An 18,777-nucleotide genomic window follows, 5' to 3' on the forward strand; every position below is an offset into this window, starting at 1 on the left:
AATATTAAATGAAATCTAATTGCAAAACTAATTATAGAATCCTAGGGCTAAATTGCGAGACGAATCTAATGAGGTATATTAATCTATAATTAGCCGATGGTCACTGTAGCACCACTATAGTAAATCATAGATTAATTAGTCTCATTAGATTTGTCTCACGAATTAACACCCATCTGTCAAAAAAATTTATAAATAAATTTTATTTGATACTGCTAAATAGTCAAAAAAAATTAATGTGACGGGGCTAAAAAAAATCCTGGAAAACAAACTGCCCCATTGCAATGGAATCGGTGCAATGAATTGGCGAATTAAATTGATACATGGTCAGGATGCATATGCGTGGCAGAGGTACGGTAGCAGAGTAGGTAATGGCGAAGCAGCTGCAACCACTAGTATGCTTGGAATTGAATGCATGGCGACGAACCACAGGCACTGATGAGTGATGGGCTGACGACGGAGTGGTTGCATTGGCAGATTTATTTGGAGTAGCACATATAGTTGAAGTTTATAATAATAGATGGCCAAGGGCATCCCTAGGCATATTGCACATGTTCTCCAACTAATCAAGGCAAGTACGATGGTGTTAACTATTAGACGTCTCAACAATTTTGTGCGACGATATAATTTGCAACTCCTATTATAAGTTTGTATTTGAAGTTTGACACATAGTGGTTGCGCAATCTCTTAATTTGTATAGTAAAAAAAATTAAAATATTACCCCTTATGATATCAACAACTCTCATACAATGGTAAGGAATTATTGAATTCCTTACCTCCTCTAATCAAATGTGGCAATGTTGTGATGACCTATGAATCCGCTAATTTATATTCCCTACGTTCTATAATATAGCTATGTTTAGCTTTTAAAGTTATCTTTTTTTAAGTTTAATTAACCAACAATATCCTTCAAAGTAAATTATTTTAAATAGAAAAAGATAGATATAGTTGATTTCACGATAAATCTACTAGCATAATTTTGATATTACAAGCTTCTATGATTATTTTGTTATTTGTAGTCAAACATTCTGTTCAGCTCGCTGTGGCTGGTATTGATTATTGGTATTGATTATTATGAGAAAAAAATCACTGCTGCTGGTTGCAGCAGAATAAAGTGAAAACTGAAAATGTTTGATTTTTAAAACAAAAGTCCAAATGAACGCACGGACGGGGCAGTGATGCAGTATTATTACTCCGTGCATGCACGTGAATGTCCTGTTTCTCAAACGAATATAGATGTACGAATTGAAACTGAAGAAGCACTATTTTAAGTAAATATTTTGAATAAGTAAATTGGAGTCGGAAGCGGGGCCACCGGCAAAGGCTTTGACGTTTTGTACTACTGCCTGCGTACGTTTTTCTTGTTCTCTCTCTGCTCTGGTGGGTGTGGGAGCAGACAACCAGCCGCTGCTGGCCTAGAGCTAGTGGGTGTGGGTGGCTGCTCTGCTGCTGTACGAGCGGCGAGCCGAGCCAGCGGCGGCGGCCCCCATGCGTCTGTAGGGAGCTCGCCTCCTCCACGGGCCACGGCTAAGGATGGATTCGGATGTCTATTCGAATCTCAAATTTTTGGTCATTTTTTTTCGATTATGGACAAATAAGATATAGAATTTACTATGTAAATTCATAGTCTTGTATTTAATATTGATCTTGTAAAGATTCATAAAAACTAAACCTCAAATTTATCATATATATTCTCAAATAATAGATATAAAAATTCGAATACGGATCGGATACGGATACGAATTTTTTTTCACCTTTTTAATTGTAGGGAGCAAATAATACATAAAAAAATTTATACAAAATTTTATTCTTATGTGTAATAATATGCTTGATAATATAAAAAAAATTAGCATAAAATTTTAAACATATCTATTTTAAAATATCAAATTTGTTCTAAGAATTCAGATGTTTAGATCCATCCTAGCCACGGCCCACGGCTGCCTCCTGCCTGCCTGTGCACATCCATTCACTAGCCGACGCCCCTGCCCGGCTGCAATAAAGTAAGCGAATGGAGTAGCAGCAGCTGTTCACTTCACTGCACTTCTCCAGCTACTCTATCTTCTTCTTCTTCTTCACTTGAATCATCAGATTCAGGTAGCATAGGCATAGCAGCGGAGGGAAAGCAGGGCAGATCGAGAGCCGCCGCCTGAGGAGGAGCGGAGGTGGAGGAAGACCAAGGAATCAAACCGAACCAAGGAGGCGTCTCGGATCGGAGGATGCTCGGAGGCCGGCCGGTGTTCGTGCTATTCGGCTCCTCCATCGTGCAGTACAGCTTCAGCAACGGCGGATGGGGCGCCACGCTCGCCGACATCTACGCCCGCAAGGTACGCATGGTTTGGGATTTCTATTCAGGAGTAGTAACAGCGAGATGAATGAACGACTAGTTCCTCTCTCTCCTCTGCAAGAAAGTATAGTCTTGTTCTTGGGTATCTGCTCCCTCCGTCAAAAAAGAATACAAACTAAGTACTCAGCATACTAATCATGTAAATTTTGTATAAATTTGGTCAAATTTGAAAGTTTTTTACTCCTCGGGTCGGGAGTTGCATTCTTTTAGGCACTGTAGACAGCGCATCGCATGCCCCAGACCCCAGTAGGCCAGTACACAACAGAACAGAATGCAAGTCTGTCGTGAGTACGAATGCAAGTCGTCACGCCACATCCCAATACTCCTACCAAGCCATTCAGCATGTTTGTTCAGACTGAATCAAACAACATGCGTGTAAAAGGAAATCAAGCTGGCAGGAAATGTTGGATCAAAAACAGCTAGCAGCCATCAAAGAAAAAGACCACAGAGAAAGAACACAAACAGCTGCAGACTGTTCAGCATGTTTGCCGTTCCATTCATCACATCACCAATCTCCGATCCATATTTGTTGTTTGCATAGTACATTGCCTGCGCCATGCTACTCTGGGGCTTATTTTAAGGATCAAACAATTGATTCTTCGAGGAGTAAATAAAGGCGTCTTTAATATAACTAGTAAGGTGCCCGCGCTAACGCCACGGGTTAATTTCAGACGACCAAACAACGCATGATTCATAGTTCAAATAACACCAAACTATATAATTTGAGTGATATTGAAGGATCAAGTAGGGTATATTTAAGATCCATTAAGAAAAGGACACATATATTGATGGTTGTTAAATCAAATAAGAAAAAAACTATATAATTTGATTGATATTGAAGCATCAAATATATTGACGGCATAGCCATGCTAATGGTTTTAAAATGCTGTCAGTGATATCTAGTTTACTTCTCCAACACAAATTGTAATCAAGAACAAAGAAACAACTTGTAGTCGGGAAAATAAGAACGACTACATAACATCGACCTCAAAGCGCATAGGTTTGCGTTCATCAGCTCGTCAGCTGATGGCCACCATCTTGAGCCTCCCCACACACAGGACAGGATCAACTTTCGATAGGTTGAAATCGGTCAGGTGCATTGAAGTCCCCAAAAAGCATAGATTGTCCCAAAACTTCAAATATCATGAGAGCTAGCAGGACATTGACCTGAACAACTGCATGAATCACACTCATGGAATGCATGTATTCCAATGCACATGAACCTGCAAACAGAAATTAAATGGCCATTGTTCAGAATTGCACAAAATGAATTTTGTTGTCATATACAGTATCTGAATCCAAAATATAAGTATGAAAGACTGTTGTTAAAACCATAAAGAATTGGAAGCATTTATCACCTTTCACGTGGCCACATCATATTTGTGTATTGCTGCTTTCAAATCCAGCATTGCCAATGTCAAAATTGCTTCCTTCAAAAAGACAACGCGACCAATTGTGGAAATCTGTATGGGACAGTAACTTGTCCTCCATGGAGAAGAATGTGAGGTTGGCACAGCTCCTCTATGTTTGCAAAAATTAGAGGAACATGATGAACAATAAAATTTTGCAGAATTTGTATTGATAGGCTTCTCCATGAAACAGTGAAGTACAAAATTGAAGGTAGTACTCCCAGTGTCATTACAGGATTTAGAAATCAGAAGCCAAGTCAATGTTAGTTGTTAGATAATAAAGAAAGTCATTTCAGATGCATCTCTGTGATAATACTATCATCATCCAAAGAATTGCAGACATTATGGAACTAAAAAAAACATAGACTATTGCCAGTTATAATCCATGGAGGCAAGGCATGAGAAAGGCCTGTAACTGAATAGAACTAAAAAAAATGAATGAGGTGCATAACAACAAAAGATTTTCACCAAACCGTGCAATATTTTACCATTTAATAACTTTGTTTTGACCCTCTGGCTACCTTTTTTCACCCACGAATCTTTGTACTCCACGATGGATGGAATCCTGACTGTCGCAATAAGCTGCATCTGCAAGAACATTTTCACACAACTCATATCAGATCAGTTCATGGCTTGCCAAAATAAAAATAACATCATCATGATGAAGGCATGGACAAAGTAAATTATCCAGCAACTCATATCAGAAGAATGACATCAAAAGTGAAGTGGTGAAAAAAAGGCATCCCATTTCTTGAAATCCTGCCTATGAACCAAATCATCAAGCATGGATTAAGTAGAAGAATCTAACCTCCTGATGGGCAGACCTGCGAGTTCGGTCCGTTGGTCGCGCAAGTCATATCTTCTTGAGCACATATCTGCAGGATAGACTTTGCACGGTAAGCATGGATTATGATATTTTTCGAGAGAAGAAATATTTTTACTAATATATCATCCAAAGCCTTCCAATTTTTCCATTCAGTCCAGCTTACTCAAGAACAGGAACATAGAAGGCAAAAGCTCTATAGTAATACTAACCAGTTTTGCAAGTAAAGCAAACTCTTTTTAGCCAATGTCCAACTTCTTTGCATTGTAGTTATTGCCAGCCTTGACAAGGAAAGAAAAATTTCAATATGAGATTTCAAGTGCATATAAGTAAAAATGTAAATCCAAACTGTGGGTGGAAAAAGGAAACTAAATTGAGCTTACAGTTTATTTCTTCCTCACTTCTCTGTTTTATTCATTGAAATGATTCTTATTGATAATAAATAATATAAAATTTTATATTCCAAAGCTATTTTTATTCAGAATAACAAAATAGCCAAAATTCAGTGTCGTGGCAATACATAGGCATTGTTGGCAACCTAGGAACTCTCCATGTTGTAGCTGTAAAAAATCCAAAAAAAAAAAAAACCAGGACCTAGCTACCTTGTATAGCAGGAAGCAAATTTCCTTCGCAGCTCCTGTTCTGATGGAGAAGCTCATTTCTGCTATCTTCTCTCTGAAGCAACGCATGCAGCAAGAAGCAACCCGGCTTTTTGCTTGGCTCTGTTTTTATCCAGTAGCACACTGCTTACTGCTAGCATCTTCTATCTCGATCAAGCAGAAACCAGGAAAAAACTTCACCTGAAGCTTTTTCTTGTCCAAAACCTGATCCACTCAAAAGTGTACCCTCAACCTTAGGCTTCTTTCAAATCAGCAGCACATCAGATAGCTCTTGTTCATAGCCTGAAAAAAATAAACTGATAAGGAGTAGCAGAGGGGCAAGAAGAATTAGTTCAGAGCATGCATCTATTAGGTTAGAAAACAACTCTAGGTTTTGCATTTTTCTTGTCATATAATTTCCATTTTCAGTATCAATAATTAGACTCTTGAGTAATTGTAGCTGACAGTAGTGGTAGTAGTTTTCCTGCAGAGCAACAGAGTGCTTTAGGGCGTCGGTTCATTCCCAGGTCAATTAGCTATAACCTGCTGCTTTGTCCTACTTTGATGTGCATACATGTTGCTCGGTATATACACTATTTAGTACACAATTGCATGATCGTACAGAGCAATAGAGACCTGAAATCAGAGTACTTTGGCTCAGTCTGCAGTCACACCAAACCATAGCTACTAACTAAATTCTTTCAGACTTGTCATAGGAACATCTTTCACACAAGCTATTCCTGTGTGTTCTCTGAACAACAGATCACAACCCTACAGGCCTATGCAATACACGTGATTGCCCACCAAAATTAAACCTAGGAGCCATGGTATTAGTGGATAATTTGTGATTTTACCTGATTACGGAAGTCACCATGGACGAAGCGGCTCCTATGTTGCAGCACGGCGACCGGCTCGATGATGCAGCAGCAGTACACGACATGACCTAGCAGCAGTTTTGAACACAAATTAAAATAGAATCTGAGAGGGACAAAAGGGGATTAGAGAGAGGAAGTAGGGCAGGTCGACCTCATGGCGATGCTCGTCTTGGATTGCCCAAGTTCCTGGGTTGCTGCTAGCACCAACTGGAATTCAGAAGCTCGTTGGCTGTAGGAGCATCTATGGAGGAGGGGTTGGTGTGGTGGGAGCGGATGGCTGAGTGCTCGAATGGGGTGCAGCGGCGGGGCAAGGAGCGAGGACATGGGCGGAGAGTGACCTGACGGCGACCTCTCGGCGACCTCTCGGCCCTCGGATGTCGGGGTAGAGGTCGACCTGCCCCCTCCCCCGGAGGAGAACGGCGACGGGGAGCCCTACGGCGGGGCCAGCGCCTCATTCCGCCCCTCCTTCGCGGCTCCCCGGCGCTTGTGTCACCGTCCCCCTCCTTCCGCGATGCGGCCTCCGGCCGGCAACGGATCTGCGGCGGCCTCCCCTCCGGTGCTGGCCGCGCTGGTGACTGAGGACCCGGCCCCTTCTTTGCCTGCGGGGGATGGGTGGCACCTGTTCGTCCCCCGTCGGATCTGGCGTCGCCTCGACCAGGGCCCCTCGCTGCCCACCCGGCGACAGGAGCCTGCCCGGCGTCGCGATCCCCGGCCGGTCCCGACGGACCTCGTCGGCCATGCCGCGGAGCAGTAGGTGGCGGCGGCGGCGGCGGCGGCGGCGGCAGAGGGATGCGGAGGGCGCGAGGGGGAAGTGGGGAGAGGAGGCGGCAGCCGCGGGGTGTTTTTTTTTACTCGAGGAGAGGAAAGGGGAGAGATGCGGAGTGTGATTCGAACGCTGGTCGCGGGCTGCGGGGGCGTCGGGGAGCGAAGCGGTACGCGTTGAAGCTGGCGGATCCTTATAAGCTGAATCGTTGGATCACGTTGAAGCTCGGTAGGTAGCGTTCTGAGCCGTCGATTTTGATGGAATCGTTTTTTTTTTTGGGTACAATTTCTTGGGTAGAGATGGGTTTCGGGATTTCAGCGGGGTGCAAATAGATGGGGTGGACATAGCGGAATTTGTTCGGTGCCTTATGGGGTAGACTTGGCCACCAGAATGGCTTATGCAAAATCTTTTAGGTGACACTGAGAAAAAGGCCACGGAGAAATAAACGCTCAATAACAGAGTTCCTCTGTCCTATTGCTTTTGATGATCAATGACACAAAATCGTTATTGCTTTTCTTTTTTTGCCCTGGAATCAACAATATTTCTGAGAAATTATCCAGAGGTTGTACTAATGACAAGATCATAGTTGCTCAGCTCCTTAAGGTGTGGGTTTCCACAACTGGGAAGTTCACGGGATAGGGTTGGCAATGAACATTATTTAGACTTTAAATTATATTGTGCCCTTAATAAGAGGAAGGGGGTTAGCGTTTATGTGGACCAAATGTGGGATTATTCTGGCTGTCTATTGAATATGGCCTCAAATTATAATTAACATATATAGTTTGAAAGGATATTTATGGTTCGCATGAGCATGTGACGAAAAGGAGAGTTTGTTTCCCCCCTTTACCTTTCTGATGTTTTCATGATAACCTCCTATCTTGCAGTTGCAATAGCTTGGTTTGTTTCTTCTGTTCATTTTTTTTCTTTGAGAGGAAGCTTGCTATGATTTTCTTTACGGATTTTATGGATAGTGGTCAAAGGACTTTGATCTAGATTTAAAGAAATTGAATAAACATGGCAAGGCTATGTTATCTTTGGGGGCAAACACACATATTTAAAACAGAGTTTGCTGCAATAGATCCCTTTCTGTCTGTTGGCTTGCTCCAGTGGCCTACAACTAAGTCAGAATATTGACACCATGTATGAATGTGCTGTGACATATCGAGATTTATCCCACTACGTTTACACTATACTGTCCATTCCGATTTTAATATGGGACCTGCCATATTAGAACCTGGCAATTAAATACCTGTGACGTTCAGAAAGTTATTTTTTTATCCCTATTTATGTCTACTTTCAGAACAATTCATAATAGTGTTGATTGGTCTGTTTTTAATGTGGGATGTGATGTTTTAAGACTAGGAATGATTGAGATGGAATCATCAGCAAAAGTTGCAAAACAAAGTTTGGAGTATCCACAAATCGTAACACTTGGCATCAAAGTCAAGGACAAAACATTATTGAAACATATTTGGAAGCATACAATGGAAATTTAATCAAAATATCCAGACAAGGAAAATTTATGTAAATCTTTAACCAACTAGTTTGTGCATGTAAATGAAACTCGAATGGGTCCTGGCTAGCATATTCTTGTTTGTGTGCTGCAAATTTTGGATAAATACTCTGTCACGATATAATTACAAATGTATCTTGGTTTTTATAGGCAACAAATAAGCTGCAAACTCATGCTACTCGGGTGGGCAACTGATAAACTCTGCGGTCCTCAATTATTTTTATAGAACAGCCTAGACCACTTCGTAAAAAGAAGCAGAAGAAAACGGTGTAAACTGGAAGCAAACAATGAACAAAAAATATATGAGTATACTGCACAATTTTTTTTTTTCAGTAGCTTAAGCTCTTGGTTAACTTGTTGGTTCATGGAACTTTAATATATGGTATCATTCCGGTGTGTTTTCTGTGACATGAGACTGGAGGAACATAGGTCAGATTAAGCTTTTGGGTCAATTTATTTGTTCGTTTATGAAACTACCTGGTAACATTTTTACTTCACTAACACTCGTGTCTATCTGCCAATCATTCAGGCTGATATCTTGCTTAGAGGATATATCGGCTGGAACACAAGGCGGGCTCTTCAAGTCATGGACAAAGTGTTCCCTAAGGTATGGCTGTTTTCGGGAATCTCCATGGCCCCTGCTTATATCGTTTCTGTTTCTCCCCTGTGACTCTTGTATCGTTTGGACTTAAGCAGTGCCATACCTCCAGAAAAAAAATATGTTCAGAGAAAGAAAGCATGCCTAAGAACTATATATGTTAAAAAGAATTCTATTCTTTTCCTTAGAGGTTGTGAACCTGAACAATATATGTTAAATTGCTGATTATTACTTTGGCCTCTTTCAATTTGTTGTTCTCGTACCAAAACGGATGCTGCTTGAAATGTAGGAATAGTTGTTAGCTAGTATTTTTTGTTCTCAGCTAGGGAACATATTCTCGATCATCAGTATGATATAATGATTGTAATTGCAGTACAATCTGTGATGAGGTTCGGAATCAGCAGGCTAATTTTCGCTTGGTTTGTACCCTCCATATATAGGACTCACCAGTGCAGCCATCTTTGGTCATAGTTTACTTTGGTGGAAATGACTCCATTGCTGCCCACTCGTCTGGTCTGGGGCCTCACGTGCCGATAGATGAGTACATAGACAACATGAGAAAGATTGCGGATCACCTGAAGGTAAAAAGCGAATTAATACGTGTACTGTCTGCTGCGTAACCGCCTTCTTTTGTTCTTGAGTGAATGCCCTATATACGCGCTTTGCTTTATTTTGTGTTCAGAGCTTATCCGAGAAGACCCGTGTTATCTTCCTGAGCTGTCCACCTCTGAACGAGGAGATGCTTCGCACATCAACCAGCAGCACTATACTGAGCGAGATCGTGCGGACCAACGAAACCTGCCACCTCTACTCGGACGCCTGCGTAGCTCTGTGCAAAGAGATGAACCTGAAGGTGGTTGATCTGTGGCATGCCATGCAGAAGAGGGAGGACTGGATGACGGCATGCTTTACGTGAGTGGTCCGTTTGATTAATTATATATATTTGTGGTTAATAAGATGGATCTGAAGATGCATGCATGTTTAATTTGGCAGCGATGGCCTGCATCTGTCTGAAGAGGGGAGCAACATCGTGGTGGAAGAGATCCTCAAGGTGGTCAAGGAGGCAGACTGGGAGCCGTGCCTGCACTGGAAGGCTTTGCCGACGGAGTTCGCGGAGGACTCGCCCTACGACCTCGTCTCCTCCGGCGGCGACGCCACCGTGAACCCCTCGGAGTGGACCATCCACAGGAAGATACCATGGGACTGACTGATTGTCTTGTGCCTCAAGACGAATTAATAATAATGCTGACGAGCATGCAGTTTGACGGGGACATACAGCAGGACAATGCATGCCATGCATCTCTAATCTGCCAATCCCGGTCACATGGACGAATGCAGCTCGATCAATCAATCATCTTAATTAGACCTCAAAGATTATTTATTCTTGATTATTGAATTTCCTGTTCATGGCTATCATTGTTAAGTATGTATGCATGTATGTATATCAGTCATTTACTACTATTTCTTCAAAGAGATGAGATCAGGATCATTATACATATAAGAACTAGTCTTGGCTTCTTTGGTCAATCTGATTATTTCAGAAATGAGAAATGATGTAGTTTTTCATAATAATAAAAAACAAATTGCTCTCTCTAGATATTTTTCAGGGCCACATATCTCACCAGGACATGAGCGATTTTGTAAAAGGATGAGGACAGCGACTTGATTGCAGATGCATGCCGCACTTTGGAAGTGACGGCGATGGACATTTTTGCGCGGAACGGGTGGCAGTTAGGTTTTATGGCTTGTAATTTGCTTTTTGTTTCTCTCAAAATTTGTAATAAAAGCTGGATATATCTCTTTGACATAGAGGCTGGGATACTTTTTAATATCCCTTTATCTAAAAAAATAAGAACTAGTCTTTGTTTGCGGAGGATGCATGAGAGATACGGAGTACTTGGTGCAACGCAATTGATTTTTCATAACGAAACGATTATTTAATTGTTTTTTCTGGTGCTTGTTTCGTGGGCTGGGCCTGGGCTTGATAGATAGCGGCCCATTTCACCACCAGCAGAGCAAGCAGACACGAGACACACCCACCCACCGCACAGCACACCACAGCCGCCACCCAGCCTCATCTCTCCCCTTCCTTCTGACCACTACCCCCAATCCCCCCCCCACTGCAACCAACCAACCAACCAAATCCGCCGCCATGGCTTCCGATGGCACCGGCGTCGTGGCCCTCTACGGCGGCGGCGGCGGCGGCAACAACAACAACAACAAGGTCAAGGTCGTCGACGCCTCCTCCAAGTCCCCAGCCGCCGCCGCCACCTTCTCCGTCAAGGTGGGCCTGGCGCAGATGCTGCGCGGCGGCGTCATCATGGACGTGGTCACGCCGGAGCAGGCGCGCCTTGCCGAGGAGGCCGGGGCCTGCGCCGTCATGGCGCTGGAGCGCGTCCCCGCCGACATCCGCGCGCAGGGCGGCGTGGCCCGCATGTCCGACCCGGCCCTCATCCGCGACATCAAGCGCGCCGTCACCATCCCGGTCATGGCCAAGGCGCGCATCGGCCACTTCGTCGAGGCCCAGATCCTGGAGGCCGTCGGCGTCGACTACGTGGACGAGAGCGAGGTGCTCACCCCCGCCGACGACGCGCACCACATCAACAAGCACAACTTCCGCGTCCCCTTCGTGTGCGGCTGCCGCGACCTCGGCGAGGCGCTGCGCCGCATCCGCGAGGGCGCCGCCATGATCCGCACCAAGGGCGAGGCCGGCACCGGCAACGTCGTCGAGGCCGTGCGCCACGTCCGCTCCGTCATGGGGGCCGTCCGCGCCCTGCGCAGCATGGACGACGACGAGGTCTTCGCCTACGCCAAGCGCATCGCCGCGCCCTACGACCTCGTCATGCAGACCAAGCAGCTGGGCCGCCTCCCCGTCGTCCAGTTCGCCGCCGGGGGAGTCGCCACCCCCGCCGACGCCGCGCTCATGATGCAGCTCGGCTGCGACGGCGTCTTCGTCGGCTCGGGGATCTTCAAGAGCGGCGACCCCGCGCGCCGCGCCCGTGCCATCGTGCAGGCCGTCACACACTACAGCGACCCGGAGATCCTCGCCGACGTCAGCGCAGGGCTCGGGGAGGCAATGGTCGGGATCAACCTCTCCGACCCAAAACTCGGGGTGGAGCGCTACGCCGCGCGCTCCGAGTAGCGCCATCCATCACCATCACCATCCCCATCCCCCCGGTTGACGTTACAAGAAGAAAAGAAACAAAACTCAAATAAAAATCTCCACCATTCCCTTCCTTTTTATTAACTAGTAGTACTATCTTGTCATGCTTGTTTTCAATGTGGTGACATGCCTCCTTGTGTAGGGAAGAAATTGAGAATGCACCTCCATGCTATTATGCATTCTGTTCCTCCTGAAAAAGACATTGCTATCATCCTTTCGCATCATCGAGCTATCTATCAATATTCAGTCACCCTGTTCTTCTTAAGTTGCTCCTGTCCCTACTTACTACTTCGATCAAATCACCTGCTGTGTTCATCCCTTGTTAGTATATAGTGAGTACTTTTGGGGACTGGTTGCCCAGTAATAAATAAGAATGGAGTACTGGGCGTGGCTGCGGCCCATAATCCTGCCTTGGATCTGGAACGCAGTATGCCTCATCTTTCCTTTCAGTGGAGTTGCTTATGTTGTTGTTGTTGTTGCTTGTCTGGGGTTTGTTACTTGCAGGATCCCCAACAATGTACTTTGTGTTTTTGTTTTCCTTATTCTTATCTTTCTTTTGACATGGAAAAAAAAGAAATCAATGGAATTCCATTGCCGAGTGTGGCCACCCAGGACGGCTTTGTCCCTGTCCTGATGACATGGTAACAGAAGGCTCATTGGCTCTCAGAAATACAAGCTCTCAACATAAGATAGGACAATGTGCACTAATAATATGATATTTTGCAATTTTGCACGCACTTTTTAGCGTCAAGACATTCAGGCTATCCCACTGTATGTTTCGCAAAAAGAAAAAAAAAGTTATTCCACTAGGTATGCATTATGTGTATTGTATGCAGCGACAGGAAACAACCACCCCCAAGAGACTAGAGACGCCGAAAGGATACCAAAGAGTCCCTGACCAATGTTATTCTTCGCTGCTACTCTCCACAAAGGCAACATCCTTATCCTTCTTGCTCCTCTTGTTGGCATCAGCTCCATTTCCAGCTCTTGCATCCATGACATGGGACCGCATCAACTCAATGATCCTGCGACCGTACTTCTCCGTCTTCACCTTCCCTATGACCTTCTCAAGCTGCTTGGGGTTCAGACAGAAACGGACACCATGTTACATTACTTCAGTTGCAATTGCAAACACAAGCAAATAAATAGCAAACACCTCACCTCCACCTCTGTGGTTGGCTTCTGGCAGCTCAGGAGCGAAATCTGCTCAGAGGATAGAACTGCATGGGGAAATACGCTTATGCCCCGTTGCTAGATGACGACGACAGCTCCCTGCGCAGTTCATCAAGTTTAGCTTCCAGATCACTCATCCAGCTGCGCTTTGCACCTTTGGACAATCTACCACCACCTCCTCTATCCTGAGAACTCTCGACAGCAATCTCAAGCTTCACCGGTCTGTTCCCTGTGTAGCAAGGAGCCCATCAGCACTTGCCAGTAGTATTTTAAATCAATCCAGTATTTTACCTTGCAAGGCTGGCTTCCACAGTGGTCCTAAGGTAACACACGCGTTGGTTGAATATGCTGTATGCTGAAATTCTTCTTTCTGAAGTGCAAGAAACCATCTGACCTTAGCAGTCATTTCACAAGGTGATCAAACCAGAGTATAAACTAATAATGAATTTGCTTGCACTGCTTGCAGTGCACACATACCAAAACATGGTTGAGTATAAGCTGGATTATCAACTGCTCAATTTCTTCTCGTTTAAGATCAACATCTTTATTGGAACGACCTGGTTCAACATATCAAATGTAATGTAAAATTGCTTGAGATTATATGCAGCTTACATTAGAAGAGTGAACAGACCTCTGAATGATGACTGATGGCATAATACCTAACACGCGCAACAAAAATAAAAAAGAGGATCAACTTATGTCATCATGAAAGATTTGGTTCATGAGATATACCTGAACCTTTCCACTTAGCCTTGAACTTATCCACCAACTGCAACAGTGTAGCTCTTTGGTCATTAAGTTGCAGGTCGCGTAGAACTGAAACTACAATTTTGGTATGGTCTGAACAACAAGTAATAGAAATTAATGTGGGAACATGAACAGAGAATAGATGAACTTCAAATCATGACCATTAATTGTAATTTCGAGACTGATGCAGAGTCATCATACGGGTGGCATCTATCTCCTTGAGCTCGATACTAGAAGCACAATTGTCGCACATTCCTGGGAAAAAAAACAAATCTGTAAATATTGATGAACCAAATGTTTAGCTCCTGACAAATATAAAGTAACAAGAAAATACCATTGCAGTCCTGCAGAGCCTCTCCAAAATGCTGAAAGAAAGCACCGCGCCGACAACTCCTCTTACACTGGTGGGGGGGGGGGGGGGTGCTGCGATCAGATTATACAGAAAACAAAAACACTACAAGAGACAACCCATTACTTTTTTCTTAAATGCAAAATGTACTAGGCGTCTTCCTGCTATTTGACACTATTTGGTCCATTTTCGCAGATACAATATAAGGCGTGGTATTTTCTTTGATGGACGGCTGTGATCCTCCTAATCTCCCAAACTCATGCAGTTATATATAGTATGGATATGGATATGCATTTTTGTTCTCAAAATCCTACAGCATCAAGTAAGAAAAAGTATTTCTATGCTATCTAGCAAATTCATGGAAGTCGAAAGGGCTCTGTCAACAGTTCATGCTGTTCAGCCTAGCACAGTATCAGAAAGGTAGGTTGATCCTTCACATAGTGTGCCGCTTCAGTGTCTGCGAACTATAGTAGTGCTGTACAATAACCATTGATATTTTGTAGTATGTGATTGGCAGAAAGGCTTGATTATAAAGTTACATGTAGGAAGGACTTGACAAAGAAAATCAATAAGATGACCTCATGCTAATTCACTAGCGCTCCAAAGATTGGCCATATTATCTCTGAGGAGTGTGGGAATTCACCCGACAGTATCGTACAATGTCATATAGGTTTTGAAGGCCACAATTTTCGTAGAAGACCATTGAACTCTGTTCATTGAAAACATGGCACATATAGTGATAATAACAAGAACTTATAATGAGAGAAAAACAAGAAATTTTAGTCTTGCCTGCCTTGGAACATCGCTAGGCCGATAATACAAAATACATTCTGAAGGTAATCCATCCCGCCCTGCCCGACCACTTTCACTACCTATTAAGAGCGCAAGGGCGATACGTCGCCCTTCGTCCTGCCTCCCCCGGCGACGCGCGACGCGGCTCCACCTCCCTCACCACGCCTTGTCAGGTGCTTCCCTCACCCATGCCAACCACCTCCGCCCGAGCGCCCGCCCACAGGCCCGCCGACGCCGCCTCCGCGAGCGCGCACGTCCCCCGGCACGCCGACAACCCCGCCTCCGACCGCCGCCGTGGCACCACTGCGAGCGCGCCCCGGTCCGCCGACGCCGCCTCCGCGCGACCCTCGCGCGCACGTCCCCCGGCACGCCGACAACCCCGCCTCCACGCGAGCGAGCCCCGGTCCGCCGACGCTCCTGCGCGCCTCACGCGCACGCCTCCCCGCCCGCCGACACACCCGCAGTGGCACCTGCGCGGCCGCGCCGGGGACCGACGTCGCACCGGCGAGCCTCGCGCGCACGCCCCTCGCCCTCGCGCGCCGTCGCCGCGCCCCTTGCCCTCGCCGTCGCAGCGCCCCTCGCCGTCGCGCGCACGCCCCTCGCCCTCGCCGTCGCAGCGCCCCTCGCCGTCGCGCGCACGCTCCTCGCCCTCGCCGTCGCGGCCTCGCGAGCCCTTGCCGCGCCCAACGCACACGCCCGCAGCTCCCTTCGCCCTTCAGCGCTTCAGGCACATCAATCAGGTACCTCTCGTCCTCTCCCAGGTCCCAGTGCACGCCTCCTGTGGGCACTGGGCAGACGCTGCACAATCTCCCTCACTCCATGATTGATTTATGCTTCTGGGACCAGTCACCACCTGTTCGTTATATTGCCAACTATGTATTGCAGGTTCTAATCTTGGCTGGAATTTTCCCATACACAGTATGTAATTAGCAGTTGAAACAAAACATTAATGGGTTGTCGAAGTGATTATGTAACTTCACGATTGTTTCTGTATTCTAACGTTCAAAATGTGTACGGGGTTATCTTAGTACAAGTTTGAAAAGCAAGAGCATGTTAGAAGAAATAATCGTCTCTTCTTGATTTTAGTGTTAGTGCTAATTTTAATCCCTGCTAACTATGAACATACCATGTGTACTGGTTCCATTCGAGTGAATTTTGATAAGGCATTGCTAAATTCTAATTTCCTTGTCAGGTGTACAACCTATATATGGATCCTGATGATAGGAATAAAGGTGCCCGTGCTCCTTTCACAGACCTGTCCAATGGAAACAGCCTAGGTAAAACTGTACTTACGTATTTTAATATCATCGGATCCTGAAATTTGTAATTGCATTGAAATGACTGCTAATTTTTTTATCAGTTGTTGCCGTTGCTGGTCTGGCATTAATTCTGCCTCTTTTACTGCTTGATTCATATCTATAAGTAGTATGTCATGCTAACCAAGTAATCTACGATTCAGGGATTGGTTCAAAGCTCAATGCGAAGGAACGGAAGAGGGAAAGAGAAAGAGCGCGAAATGCGGCTATGACTGTTGAGCAAAGGAATGAAAGGAACAAGAAGTGCCGTGAGGCATACCAGCGGAAGAAAGGACCACCTAGCCAACAAGAAACTCACAATTCAGATGTTTCATCTATGGTTATCAACTCCATTTCGACATGTCAAACTTTGATCGGTGTGGCTACGTCCTTGTTTAAACAACATTACACTTTGATTCTTATATTTAGCCGCTTACAAAATATACGTGCATATAGGTGGTGATAAAGAATGTAATAAGGAAAATGAGGATCCTATTGAAATGAATAATTGGTTGCATCGGGGTGAAGCATATCAACCACGTGTCAAAAACACCGATGTCAAAGCCTCCCAAATATCAGGTAATGCTTGTTTTAAATAAAGATGAGATCCTCATATTTCCCTTCACTCTATGCATTTGTGTGCACCCTCGGCACCAACATTGAATGACAAGTAGATAACCAATTAATATATAATTGTGTGCTTATATTCATTGGTTAAATTAAGCACCGATAAATTAAGTGAACTAAGTGATCATATACTATTTTATTATGTAGAAGTCATAGATGCGAACGAACATAGAAGAGCAAGGGATAGAGGATGGTATGCGTCACTTTCTGTGGAGAAAAGGAGGTTGCATAATACAACTTCGAGCCGAAAGGCGGCAAAGAGAGAGAGTATAAAATAAGACAAAAAGAAATGTTGGCCAACACTTAACCCAAAGTCCATCGCCATGGAGAATCCAAAGTGTGTCCCTGAGGTTGTACAACCTACAGCGGGTGTATGTGCACCTCTTGGTTCCCCAGTACGCTCTAGCGACGACTGGATTGTCCCCAACATTCATCGTACCGGTTTCAACGAATCCTGAGGATGTTGATACCTCCGAAAGTTCGCCTAGATGCATAAGACAAAAACGTCATGTGCCATCCGGTGAAAGACAATCCCTGTTAGCCCGTCGAAACCAACAATTTGAATCAGGGATTGCAAGAAGGGTTTATGCTATACCTGAGGATGATGAAAGTGATGATGGAGAAAATGGCGATTCGACACGGCCTCAGACGACTGCAGATATCAACAACAATGGTATTTGCCTATCAATTTTAAAATTGCATGTCAATGCTGGTATGTAGTCTGACTAAATATGTCGTTCCATCAATAGAACATAGCAGTCCATGCCCAAGCCCTACCGTCGCAACATACAATGGCATGGCCAGACAAGGAGACGGAGAGGAGCATCCCCAAACGATGCCAGAGTTCATTTCCAGTGGTAAATTTTTTCAAAGTTCTGTATTGAGGCTAGAGAATTTTCCACGTGGAGTTCCATTGTATTTACGTAGTTAATTAATATTTAACGATTTAGCTGATGGCGATGACGATGAAGTCATCTTCGAAGAAGATGATGAGGATGATGAAGGATATCTATTTGCGGGCCAAGGTACGGGAGACAATTTTGTTATATGCTTCCAAGACTTCTATTTGTACATTTAGCTTACCCATCATATATATATGTAAAACTTTTGTAGAAGAGGATAATGTTGAGGAGAACGATGTTGAAGAAACTCAAGATGAATCCTCTTCTATCCCTGATGTTCCAGACCTGTATGACAAGGTGTATAGTAACATGCCTGAAGAAACACATATGTTGAGGCCTGTTCCGAACTGTAAGCATTGCAATGCGAAGAAGTTTGAGTATGAGCGACCAGGGTTCTGTTGCCGAAATGGGGATATTGATATAGCCCCACAGACAACTTGTGGTGAGCTCATGAGGTTATGGTCGAGTGCAGACGCTGATGCTAGGTACTTTCGTGATAACATTAGGTTTTTCAATGGCCATTTCTCATTCACTTCCCTGTATTGTTGGCTCGACAATAAGACAACTAAAATGAGTGACTGTGGTATCTACACGTTTCGTGCACATGGCATGATGTACCACAACGTAAGGTCATTCGGCAGGGAAGCAAGCTCGGAACATAGACATCTTGAACTTTACTTCTATGATGACGATTCTAGCCTCGATCATCGGTACCGTAGGTGCCGTGAAGAGAAACTTGAGAAGGACAAACAACTTATCAATCAGTTAGCATCCATACTTCGTGGGAACCCATACTCTGAGCACCTTA

The 18,777-nt window shown here is 44.6% G+C and overlaps 3 protein-coding genes, 1 long non-coding RNA gene and 1 pseudogene across 9 annotated transcripts; 3 read left to right on the top strand and 2 right to left on the bottom strand.

The window, feature by feature from the left end:
* Positions 1-1,920: 1,920 nt before the first annotated feature.
* Positions 1,921-10,448, top strand: LOC120645328 (GDSL esterase/lipase CPRD49-like). 2 transcript variants are annotated; one of them, XM_039922129.1, is made up of 6 exons: positions 1,921-1,997; positions 2,086-2,321; positions 8,853-8,930; positions 9,362-9,502; positions 9,604-9,833; positions 9,915-10,448. In XM_039922129.1, the coding sequence occupies exons 2-6, from the start codon at positions 2,214-2,216 to the stop codon at positions 10,126-10,128; spliced, it is 771 nt and encodes a 256-aa protein (XP_039778063.1). In that variant the 5' UTR covers positions 1,921-1,997; positions 2,086-2,213; the 3' UTR covers positions 10,129-10,448. The 2 variants fall into 2 exon arrangements, with proteins under 2 accessions (XP_039778063.1, XP_039778064.1); XM_039922130.1 differs by having other exon boundaries at positions 1,942-1,997; positions 2,092-2,321.
* Positions 3,142-6,929, bottom strand: LOC120645329. 5 transcript variants are annotated; one of them, XR_005664236.1, is made up of 8 exons: positions 6,199-6,929; positions 6,027-6,115; positions 5,374-5,489; positions 5,176-5,295; positions 4,786-4,854; positions 4,559-4,625; positions 3,700-4,338; positions 3,142-3,564 (listed from the first exon to the last, which is right to left on the bottom strand). It is a non-coding gene; the product is annotated as an uncharacterized LOC120645329 (long non-coding RNA). The 5 variants fall into 5 exon arrangements; XR_005664233.1 differs by having other exon boundaries at positions 5,374-5,475; positions 6,199-6,916; XR_005664234.1 differs by having other exon boundaries at positions 5,176-5,316; positions 5,374-5,475; positions 6,027-6,924.
* Positions 10,449-10,953: 505 nt separating the features above from the next.
* Positions 10,954-12,695, top strand: LOC120645331 (probable pyridoxal 5'-phosphate synthase subunit PDX1.2). The gene is made up of 2 exons (XM_039922133.1): positions 10,954-12,133; positions 12,227-12,695. Exon 1 carries the CDS (start codon positions 11,074-11,076, stop codon positions 12,061-12,063), a length of 990 nt encoding a protein of 329 aa, XP_039778067.1. The 5' UTR covers positions 10,954-11,073; the 3' UTR covers positions 12,064-12,133; positions 12,227-12,695.
* A 59-nt stretch (positions 12,696-12,754) lies between these two features.
* LOC120645332 lies at positions 12,755-15,223 on the bottom strand (annotated as a pseudogene).
* An 82-nt stretch (positions 15,224-15,305) lies between these two features.
* On the top strand, positions 15,306-18,511 carry LOC120645330 (proline-rich receptor-like protein kinase PERK9). The gene is made up of 8 exons (XM_039922132.1): positions 15,306-15,885; positions 16,338-16,422; positions 16,605-16,817; positions 16,897-17,019; positions 17,215-17,740; positions 17,817-17,924; positions 18,018-18,092; positions 18,181-18,511. The coding sequence occupies exons 1-5, from the start codon at positions 15,334-15,336 to the stop codon at positions 17,343-17,345; spliced, it is 1,104 nt and encodes a 367-aa protein (XP_039778066.1). The 5' UTR covers positions 15,306-15,333; the 3' UTR covers positions 17,346-17,740; positions 17,817-17,924; positions 18,018-18,092; positions 18,181-18,511.
* The last annotated feature ends 266 nt before the right edge of the window (positions 18,512-18,777 follow it).

Source organism: Panicum virgatum, chromosome 8K (genome assembly GCF_016808335.1).
Source record: "Panicum virgatum strain AP13 chromosome 8K, P.virgatum_v5, whole genome shotgun sequence".
Lineage (NCBI taxonomy): Eukaryota > Viridiplantae > Streptophyta > Magnoliopsida > Poales > Poaceae > Panicum > Panicum virgatum.